The sequence below is a fragment of the Bombus bifarius genome, unplaced genomic scaffold (assembly GCF_011952205.1).
Source record: "Bombus bifarius isolate JDL3187 unplaced genomic scaffold, Bbif_JDL3187 scf7180000008008, whole genome shotgun sequence".
NCBI lineage: Eukaryota > Metazoa > Arthropoda > Insecta > Hymenoptera > Apidae > Bombus > Bombus bifarius.
Window position 1 is genome coordinate 1,696,905 of NW_022884386.1, and position 11,786 is coordinate 1,708,690.

The following is an 11,786-nucleotide window of genomic DNA, read 5'->3' on the forward strand; positions in this document are numbered from 1 at the left end:
GAAAGTTACAATAATATTTACTTTGATAACATTTCGTCCAGTTCATGTTTCGTTTGAATATTTGGAAAAAAATTATTTTACAAATGAGAGTTAAAAAAATAAATAAATACTTTTTTCAATTACATAACAACGATTTTAAAAAATTAATTTTATAAATTGTGTAAAATTTGGATTTATTAAAATTTATATTTTAATTAAAATTTACAAAAGGATATCGGAAAGATAGGAATTTGGAACTTCTATATGCTAAATCCTATTAGAGCTGAATAGAGTAAAAATAGCGCGACACGTAATGAACCCAACTGAATCTCGACTTTCAAATTCATTGTAATATGATTGACTGAAAGTTTTGAAAATAACAACGTGAGTTCGTGCTCGCCATCCATATGCAGCTGCGTTAGTTATAAGAAATAGTAACTAGAAAATAGTCCTAGTTACAATCGATAGATTTAATCGATAGACTTAAGATGCTTTTTTGTTTTTATCCCTAGTTTTTGTAAGAGTGTGCAATAAAGGTTTTTTTTGGCTCAGAACGGTGTGATAGATTTATCCATTCAATAAAATAATAACTATTGTAATCCTACCTCTAAGTATAGAAATAACAACAAAAAGATTACTGGTTCAAGAAAGTAACAAAACTATATTCAATTAATCGATCGTATATAATATAAACACAATCATGTGGCCCGAGAAGTTCGTTCTTAAAACGATGTCATGTGAACCTCCCCCGTCAATCAATCCTCCCTTGAAACGGCACTTTCCTGAAAAGTTTTTGTGAACGAATTTTTTGGGTACCAACGGATGTTTTTGGCTCAATATTGGGGATTTGCATTAGAAAAATATGATGCGTAAAAAAATTGTCCTCGAAATCGTACATAAATCAGACAATGATTAATTAATATACTACGGATATGTATTTATGCAAATTCGTATTTTTGTATCTTCAGGTTTCCCATAAATGCATACAAATTTGCAGCCTACTAATTAATTTATTTTCTATTTGTGAATAATGACTCGAATAACTTATTCGTATTTATAAAATTCGTGATCTATTATCCGTTATTGGAATTATATTTTTGTCGAATTTTTTGCTATGACTTTGCCGTTGCTTTTGTCTAACACTGATGTAAATATTCGAATTCTAGAAGAATACTGTAGGAGCAGGACACAAAAATTGTTTTCATAATATACAAGCAATGTGTTAGAATTCGAACGTATTTAGAACTTATATAAAGGTTAGATTCATGATGCTCTAAAGCAATTAGTACTATTACGGCAGCCCAAAAGAACAGGACGATAGTAAGTACTTAGTTGGTGATTGTTTAATTGGTTTCCAAAATATTCATCGGTCTATCGAACTTTGTTCTTTTACTTTATTTAAAATTTAAAATGCATTGATGTGCAAAATTAAAGGAACATTAAATTTTTATCAAAAAATTGGTGATATTTAAACTGTTATTACGATTACGGGCTCAATTGTGAAGCCGTCAAAATCCTTGGTTACGTTTTCCTACAGAGGTTTCTGCACTTTGTAGAAGAGTGCGAGATACAAATCCGACCGTGCGACCTCCACTTGAAATATCACCTTGGAATTATTCTAGTGTCGGCGAGACACTTTTCATTCAAAGTTCAATAAAACGGCGACAGAATATCGTACATCAACTCTACAGGTGTCATTATGAAGGAAGTCTTTAATCTTCAAATTTGTGGTAACTTTAGGCATCCAAAAAATTTGTTGATATCTCTAGAATCGGTCAAATTTGAAAAATGTTCAAAACGATAAAGCATCTTCGCTACATGATACAGGTATCTCTGTAGGAGAAGATAAGATCCTGAACGTATAGGCCTCACGCTTTAAAATGAGCCCAGAATGATCGTTTTATGTTTTCTTATTACGAAGTTCTAATAGTTTAAATATCAGCTATTTCTCGCCGAAGATCGAGCGTATAGAAATGTAATGATTCATATTAATAATCATTTGGTGGTAGGAATAATTTTCAACAGAATAATGAAAGTACCAGAGGTGGAGGTTGAAAATCTTAACTTGGCGTTCTCATGTATCCGGGGACACATGCCGGAGGGGCTAATTTGCGAAGAGGTTACAATATCGATGGATGTATACCAGACCAGCTGGTCAGCGCTATGTATCGCTAGAGATGCTTTCCCGACACCGGAGGATGTGAATAATTGTATCCCAGTAAAACGACTTTCGCAGATGAGCTTCGGAAAATTTGGCATAGTGAGGAGGGTACGAATCATCATTCAGAAGCAACCGGATGGGGATGTATTGTACAAGTGGCAGTTGTTGATAGATCCATTACAGCGTAGACGTAGGGCATTTGGTGTGTACATACAGGATACGTTGCAGAACTATCTCCGATCCCCCTCGGGTCAGATACATAACTAACTCGAAGCTTCTACCACCTGACGAAATTAACACAGATATAAATTATATGTAAAATAATCTTGCAGCCTGATAGAGATAGTAACTTTTTACGACTACTTGGCTATAGCTGTTGTAAGTTTGACAGAACAACGAATGATTTTAAAGGCTGACTAGGTAAAAATGAATATCTTAGATTATATTTTATATGACTGATTTTTTTCATAATATGAATGCTATTTTAACATCTTTTGCACGACATTTTTTGCCATCTTTCAAGAATGAATATTGCGAATGTAAAAATATATTACATAAAATTATATAGTACTATTTTAATGACTAAACATTAATAATTTATACAATTATTTTTTTCATAATATAAATATTTTTTAACATTTTTTTATAAACCGACAAGAATGATGATACAATATTTCATATAACATTATATGGTTTTATTTCAACGACTAAAATTTATTTTAATATATAAATCGATTCCTCGTGCTCTTTCATACCAGAAAAATATCTATAAAAATGCGAGCTACTGTCGATTTAGCTATTACATTTGTGCTTATCACATTTGTAATTTTTTTGTAAACGCTTCTCTTTGGCAACTGTTTCTGAAAGCATAAATGTGCGAAGTTAAACAAATTAATTTTACTCATTGTAATAATATAATTTTATGCAATATTTTTTTTTATTTAATTATATTGTATAGATAACTGTAAATATACAAATACAAGAAAATATTGTACAATACATTTAAAGCATTTAATATTAAAATGTTTTTTAATATGTATGTTGGTATAAATGCAAGAATAAAATGTAAGAGCAAATATTATAAACATAATGGAATAAAATAAATCTTCTTTATATTCTTTAATAATTTGTATTAGAAATGAGAATGATAATATAATTTAAGATCATAATCTATAGCCTTTTTACTATTGATATTCAATTTAATACTTTTACTTTAGAATAAGATATTTATGTTATACATGAAAATTTATTTATATTCACACACAGTCACATCTTAAATCATCCTATGTATTAAGTAGATAAGCAGTACAAAATACTTATTAGGAAGCTACCTGATTTAAGTCTGAGAATAGATGCATGAAAAATACACCGATCTTATATACACAATTACTGCACGAGTACTGTTTTATTTCTGTGACAAGCTTCTTGTCTCTTAACACTAAACCTACCGACACTTCGTGTATACCTATTCCTACCGTGGCCGGTCAAAATGACCGATGATTAAAAAAATAATAGTTTTCATGATTTAACTTAAATAATGGTTAATTTATAACTAAATGTATATAAAATGATGAACTTTTATAAAATTTTGTCGAAATTTACTTTTGTTTAATTTCAATTATAGTCTTAAATGGAATTACACTTTTATTTATACAGAGATATATCTTATTCAACTTTGCTGCATTTTTTACAAATTATCTTATTATCAAATGTACATTTGCCGCATAAATATTTCCCGCATCTTAAACAAATTTTCGTAATTTTGTAACCTTTACAATTTTATTTTCTTGACAAGTTTTTTGTAGCAATGAATCTGAACTTGTTGATAGTTTTATTGCATGGTTGTTTCCCGCGATTCTTTATATAAAAGTAATGTATGCACTAGGTTTATAACAATTTTGTGAATTCTCTGTAAATTGGCTCCATACTGTACATACCATTGCAAATTTATTGGTTCGTAAACGTTGGCTTCTTTCGCTCTTCTTATCAAATCGTATAAGCCGCATAATTTCAGCAAAGTCATTCCTGCTCATTGTTTTTGAAAAAAATGCAGGTCTCCAAATTTTATTCCACAAATATGAGACATCTAAATTTTTTGCCTGATGTGCACCGCGGGCATATAACAGAGCAATAAATGCATCCAGTTTTGTTGCATCTAGCTCCCTCTTAGTCTCCAATACTCTAAACGCTTCTTCTTCCGTACATTTTATTATATCCCTTATACGATAATTAATGATAAGATAAAATGCCGTCTTTACTTGTCCTTTCATTATATGCCGTTTAGCGTATCCCTAAAAATATTATGAACTGATGTGCTGCCAGGTTTGGGACTTGCATTTATTTCTTTCCAAACTGTTCCATCGGGCCCAGTTTCACTCTCTGCTGTCAACGATAATTTCTTTTCTTTTCGCCCTTACGTAAACGCTTATTTATAGTATTCAGCTCTGATTAGATTGTAAATAGCGTTTCATGTGTTTCCATGCCGTTTTCAGTTGCTGAAGTTTCTTGTTCATCGCACACTGAACAGTCTTCTTCTATGTCCCTTATTTTTTTTTATAATTTTTTTTTTTTTGAAAAATCTTGACATTTCTAGGGTAAATATTTATCACAGAATAATACCACGTACGGAATACAAAATTATTGTCAAATTTGATGTGCATTACTTTTCCTTTTATAACAACTTTACACAAAACGCTCTGAGATGCTTTCTGTCTGAGTTTTAGAGATAACAAGTTTAGATGTCGACTAATTGACTAACAAACCGAGATGTATCTAGTCGAAAAGACAATGGCAGGTAAAAATATGATCTGTGACGGTGATATTTATACGAAAATATTGATGAGTATTGACCGTTCTCCACCAACGATTACTCGAGGGTGGAGTTGGGAAAGCTTTTCCCGTGTTTCATAGCAATGAGCAATAACGCTAAGAAACTTCTCGACTTTTAAAATGTTTGTAACAATGTAAAAAATGCTAAATTTTGTGGCGGTTCCTTAGGATTATTATGGGCCTGAGTTCATATGTCTTGACAGCTGGTGGCTATCTTGATCGAGGAATGGATTGTTTTATGATAAGATTACAGGTGTAACAGCTGTTACTATTTGTTACTACTGATTTTGTTTGTCATCTGACCCTGAGATCAGGCCTTTTCGTTGTACTTATTGCATTTATTTTATGAATAACTAACATATTTTGTCGGGCGGTTAAAATGACCACACACTGTAGGCAGAGTACAAATTTTTCTCAGAAAATAAAAGAGCAAACTAAAATTAAATACCGAAAAATATATTGTATGCATGTTTTAGGAAAAGTGAGAAATTATGAAGCGATATGATAAAGTTTAAATATGGTTAAATTTGTGTAGAAGTCGCGAGAGCGGTTTAATGTTAATTAAGATAGGAGAAAAGTATCACAATCTTTCAGCATTGTAACGGAGGTGAATCTGGAGTGCAAAATTAAAGGAACATTAAATTTTTATCGAAAAATTGATGATATTTAAACTGTTATTACGATTACGGGCTCAATTGTGAAGCCGTCAAAATCCTTGGTTACGTTTTCCTACAGAGGTTTCTGCACTTTGTAGAAGAGTGCGAGGTACAAATTCAACCGTGCAACCTCCACTTGAAATATCACCTTGGGGTTATTCTAATGTCGGCGAGACACTTTTCATTCAAAGTTCAATAAAACGGCGACAGAATATCGTACATCGACTCTACAGGTGTCATTATAAAGGAAGTCTTTAATCTTCAAATTTGTGGTAACTTTAGGCATCCAAAAAATTTGTTGATATCTCTAGAATCGGTCGAATTTGAAAAATGTTCAAAACGAAAAAGCATCTTCGCTACATGATACAGGTACCTCTGTAGGAGAAGCTAAAGATCCTGAACGTATAGGCCTTACGCTTTAAAATGAGCCCAGAATGATCGTTTTATGTTTTCTTATTACGAAGTTCTAATAGTTTAAATATCAGCTATTTCTCGCCGAAGATCGAGCGTATAGAAATGTAATGATTCATCTGAAAGTATTGGTTAGATCGAAATGTTCGTAGTAAAATTTAGAAAGGATTTAAAGGTATTATATTACAGAATTAGTATGTCATTAAGCAATATCTGCACCATTAACTTTGAGAATCAAATAAGTCGTCAAAATATTCATATAATATAGTTATATGTATAGTAATAAAATTGTATAATTGCATCGTTTTTGGCGATGGCCGAGTCATAGTATATTATAAAGTGTTGTTTTATATCCGTATGATATCTACTTCTCAATGAGAATTGATTGTAAAATTCTTCCAAATAAAAAAAAAAAGCAAATATGATACCTATTAATAATTATTTGGTGGTAGGAATAATTTTCAACAGAATAATGAAAGTACCAGAGGTGGGAGGAGGTTAAAAAATCTTAGCTCGGCGCTCTCATGTATTCGGGAACACTTGCCGGAGGGGCTTATTTGCGAAGAAATTAACAATGTTGATGGATGTACACAATGCCAAGTAGCTGGTCGGCGGCTATGTATCGTTGCAGATACTTTTCTGATGCCGAAAATTGTACTCCCAATAAAACGATTCATTCTTGCAGATAAGCAGGGTGTTGATAGATCTAGTTCCACAGCATCCTAAGACCTAAGGCATTTGATGTGTACATACAGGAAACATTGCAGTACTATCGTTCATCTTGCGTACACCTCGGATCAGACAAACCATCCTTCACAATCAGGCGAATGGGAATGTATCTCAGGTGTATATATGTAGTGGTGATAGTCCTCTGCTGTTGCCGAGGTAGGTAGGTGTGTGTGTTGTCGCTTGTGAGGTTACTGCTGCTTTCTTCTTATTTAGCATGTCGTTGAAGAAAAAGAGGCCTAACGGGAATTCGAACACAGATCCCGAATGTTTGTAACCAAAGACGCTGACCGTACAAGTGGCAGGTGTTGATAGATCCATGATGTTTTAGATCTAAGACATTTGGTTGTACATACAAGAACTGCATTGCAGCACTATCTTGAATCCAACTCGGATCAGATACATAACCAACTCTATATTTCTTACTATACTTTCTAAAATGATTAAACATGAAACTACAAGAAACAAACATAATTGTTTTATTTTTCGTTTTCAACCGCATTATATTTCATTCATTTCAGTTTCTTAAGAATATCGAAAAGAATACTAAAAATGTTAAGAACTATTTTCCTATCATTCTCGTTTATATTGTACATACATACAAATAAACATTCAATTTTCATATCATAGAATTTTTATTTTAACGAATAATAAATTTTATATATATACAGGGTGGTTGGTAACTGGTGGTACAAGCGGAAAGGGGGTGATTCTACGCGAAAAAAGAAGTCGAAAATATAGAATAAAAATTTTTCGTTCGAGGCTTTGTTTTTGAGAAAATCGACTTTGAATTTTCGCTCAGTGCACTTTATCACGTCTCGTTATTACGGATCTCACTGTAGATCGTTGTCTTGACTTCTTTTATCGCGTAGAGTCACCCCCTTTCCGCTTGTACCACCAGTTACCAACCACCATGTATAATGTTCTACATAAGTAGAATAAATTAATACTTAAGCAATCAAAGAAATAATTTTTTATTATTTGCTTAAAATATATATATTTTAATTTATTTAATTGTATTATGAAAGATTGTAAATATATTGTTTGCTTTTAAATTTCTAGTATTACATATAAACTAATGATTACAAATTGTGTAAAGTACTTAACACTCTTTTTGTTTTGGAAAAAGTTATAATTCAATTATATTTAATAAATGTTTGACACATATTTTTTTTAATCACTGTATGAAATACTTTTTGATCGGTTATTAATCTTCAGTGGTTCCTCCATTTGTATGTTGATCTCTTCCACTTTCTACTATATTGCCATCCGTGGTTTCTATATTTCCTGCTTTGCTATTTTCTATATAAGTCATAACAAAAATAAGATAATTCATCTATCATTTTAAGATACCACTTTCAGATAAATTCATATCATATACATATATATTAAAAAAATTATGTACCCTTTTATGTTTGTATTATAACAAATTGAACAAATACTTACCAACTTCTACATTGTCCTCTATGCCTCCATTTGAATCATTATTCTTGTGGTTCTTTGGACTTGTTTGAGCTGAAAGTCATATAAACTAAGTTACTACTCTAAAATGAAATGAAATAATAAACGTATTTATGAGAGTTTGTAATATCAGTTCATTTTACAAATAATATTTCAATAGGCTCTATATTAGTGGACCCTCACCAATTAGTTATATTATCAATACATATATATTAGCAACAGCATTTTATGATGCATACTAAATCTAAATAATAAATGAAAGTATTGCACACTGTATTTAAAATGTTTAATATTGATACACCTTTTATTTCTTCACATATCGATATAAATATAAAGACTAAAATTTAAGATCAAATATTGTAAACATAATCAAATAAAATAAATCTTCTTTATACTCTTTAATAACTTACACTAGAGATGAGAATGGTATTACAATTTAAAATCATAATCTATAATCCCTTTATTATTTATGTTCAATTTAATGCTTTTAGTTTAGAATAACATATTATATATGAGAATTTATTTATATTCACACACATTCACATCTTAGCCATTACTGTCTATTAAGTAGATAAAAAGTGCAATATACTTATTAGAAAGTCATTTGATTCAAATCTAACAATAGATGCATCAAAAATACAACAATTTTATATACACAATTACTGCATGAGTGTTTTTATTTCTGTGGCCGCCTTCTTCTCTCCTGAGATAAGAGAAAAGTATCACTATCTTTCAGCATTGTAACAGAGAAGCGAGGACTTAGGCGCACAGTGCCAGGTGGATCTTTTGGAAGAATTGGAATTCCATGGTATTTCAAACCACGCTGACCAACTAACGATATTCTTATAGCTGATTCCGGAACAGGATCCAACTGAATCTTGTTAATTACTTCTCTTGTAGCTAAATTGACAAACCGCCAAAATATCACATAAAGCTAAATCAATTGACAATATGCAGAAATTAAACATAATGGAGCTGCATCAATGTTTCTATTAGCATCATCGATATGCCAGAATAATTTACAGAATTATTATTAAAAAAGCTGTTTTAAGAGGTACAAATGAGATATAATTTCAGTAGAATAGCATCAAACCAAACTATTTAAATTACAAATATTTCAAATCGTTTTTTGATTTTAATTTTACTTTATATACACATAGTATCAAATAAGAAAAAATATAAAATAGAACAAAATACAAGAAATGTACAAAGTAAAACTTACGTTGTAAGGTAGGTGGAGCTTTCTTTTCAGGAGTTAGATTGCATGTAAGCTTAATTTTATCAAGATCATCCTTTAGCTAAAAAGATTTGAGTATGAAAAATATATAACTTAATAAAAATGTTATAAAATTTTAGAACTTTCTACATTTAATGTTATACCTGTTCTATGTCTTCCTGCAGCTTTTTATTTTCATCTCTTGTTATATTCAACTGTGAATTAACAGTTTTTTTTTCAAGTCTTAATGTTTCCAATGTTGTAGTTTTAGTAGCATCTAACTTGGTTAATGAATCCAATTCATTTTTGCACATATTCAAATTTTCATTTAAGTCATCATTTTTTTTCTTTAACTCTTCTTGTTGTTCTAAATGTACATGAAGCGATGCCACCTCATTTTCTGCATTCTTGTATCTCTGTTCAAAATTTTTGCGTAGTGTAACACATTGATCTCTTTCCTCGGCACTGAAATATAATTTTTACACGAATATTAATAGGTATAGTTCACCACAATATAACCATATATTATTATAGATTCAGATGTCAGTTGTTAAATCAACATTAATAAAGATATAATGTTTTCCAAACTTTTGTTATAAATAAAATTTAAACTTTAAAAAATAATAGAAAGTAAGTGCAGCTCGTAAAATGCAGTACATTGATTGATATAAAATTGTTTCATAAAACAATACCTAATTCTAAGTTGTTCATTCAATTCGTCGAGTTGCCTAACTAATTCGATATTTTCAGAAGATAAAATCCACCAGTTGCAAATAAGCATTATACAAGCAGTGAGAAGTCCGCCAAGAACGAGGGGAGGACATCGGCCTCCTCCGACTCTCATACTGTCAATTCCCATTCCTTATTATATGTTATGTTTTATTTAACAGTACACACGTGTGTGTTGTAAATTTGCACGTGCATGAAAAATCAATTCTCACTGTATGTCAGCCGTATTCTATTCGAACAACGAGATGAAGAGGAGTAAATGGTCTTATCAAGTGTCATGGACCATTACTTACGATTAATTCAAAGCGATTAAAAAAATAGTGCTTTTTTAACCTCTTCTCTCGGCTAGACCTTTTTCTGGTAAATATCCACGAAATTTTCGTGGAAATAAACACGTTTAACGTGTTGTGGGCGTATCTACTATGCACTACCGGTATTGACAACGGTATATGTACATTTTATCACAAAAAGTACTAAATCACGTTATATGTTCGAGAGTCGCGATTTTTACCAAATATTAAATGACTTCATTTATTTATTGGCAAACGTGACATCGGCGTTAAAACGATTTAAAATCAATGCGATATATTCATCATGCTGGAATAACTAAGAGTGACGACTGGAGAGGCTTCTAACCATACTAACCACGCAATCACACATGTACGTCAACACATGCATTGCATATATATGTACATGCACAAATATATGTTCCAAGCGCATGATCATATTTTATATATATATATATGTATACATAGAAAATATATTCATTAAATTTAATGACGAGTTGGCTGGTAGGTTATCGAATACATGTAAAACAGGTGGTACGACTATTTACAGGATGTCGCTTTTTTATTTTCATGTATCCTTATGAGATTGTCTCCTATAATCTTAACTCGCAGTGTAACCAGGAATCGAAGGACACACGACGATTAGAGGACATTCACATAACTGAAAGTTACAATAATATTTACTTCGATAACATTTTGTCCAGTTCATGTTTCGTTTGAATATTTGGAAGAAAATTATTTTACAAATGAGAGTTAAAAAATAAATAAATACTTTTTTCAATTACTTAACAACGATTTTAAAAAATTAATTTTATAAATTGTGTAAAATTTGGATTTATTAAAATTTATATTTTAATTAAAATTTACAAAAGGATATCGGAAAGATAGGAATTTGGAACTTTTATATGCTAAATCCTATTAGAGCTGAATAGAGTGAAAAATAGCGTAATGAACCCAACTGAATCTCGACTTTCAAATCCATTGTAATATGATTGACTGAAAGATTACTGGTTCAAGAAAGTAACAAAACTATATTCAACTAATTGATCGTATATAATATAAAAGAGAAGACTGCACAATCATGTGGCCCGAGAAATTCGTTCTTAAAACGATGTCATGTGAACCTCCTCCGTCAATCAATTCTCCCTTGAAACGGCACTTTCCTGAAAAATTTTTGTGAACGAATTTTTCAGGTACCAACGGATGTTTTTGGCTCAATATTGAGGATTTGCATTAGAAAAATATGATGCGTAAAAAAATAGTCCTCGAAATCGTACACAAATCAGGCAATGATTAATTAATATACTACGGATATGTATTTATGCAAATTC

The 11,786-nt window shown here is 30.9% G+C and overlaps 2 protein-coding genes across 6 annotated transcripts; one reads left to right on the top strand and one right to left on the bottom strand.

Moving 5' to 3' along the window:
• Positions 1-585: 585 nt before the first annotated feature.
• Positions 586-2,695, top strand: LOC117206787. 2 transcript variants are annotated; one of them, XM_033446420.1, is made up of 2 exons: positions 586-1,303; positions 1,989-2,695. In XM_033446420.1, exon 2 carries the CDS (start codon positions 2,009-2,011, stop codon positions 2,405-2,407), a length of 399 nt encoding a protein of 132 aa, XP_033302311.1. In that variant the 5' UTR covers positions 586-1,303; positions 1,989-2,008; the 3' UTR covers positions 2,408-2,695. The 2 variants fall into 2 exon arrangements, with proteins under 2 accessions (XP_033302311.1, XP_033302312.1); XM_033446421.1 differs by having other exon boundaries at positions 586-1,299.
• Positions 2,696-7,948: 5,253 nt separating this feature from the next.
• Positions 7,949-10,835, bottom strand: LOC117206799 (Golgi membrane protein 1-like). Of its 4 annotated transcripts, XM_033446440.1 has the most exons (6): positions 10,132-10,835; positions 9,604-9,904; positions 9,446-9,521; positions 8,950-9,123; positions 8,209-8,277; positions 7,949-8,064 (listed from the first exon to the last, which is right to left on the bottom strand). In XM_033446440.1, the coding sequence occupies exons 1-6, from the start codon at positions 10,296-10,298 to the stop codon at positions 7,970-7,972; spliced, it is 882 nt and encodes a 293-aa protein (XP_033302331.1). In that variant the 5' UTR covers positions 10,299-10,835; the 3' UTR covers positions 7,949-7,969. The 4 variants fall into 4 exon arrangements, with proteins under 4 accessions (XP_033302331.1, XP_033302330.1, XP_033302328.1 ...); XM_033446439.1 differs by lacking the exon at positions 8,950-9,123 and having other exon boundaries at positions 10,132-10,832; XM_033446437.1 differs by lacking the exon at positions 7,949-8,064 and having other exon boundaries at positions 8,887-9,123.
• Positions 10,836-11,786: the final 951 nt, after the last annotated feature.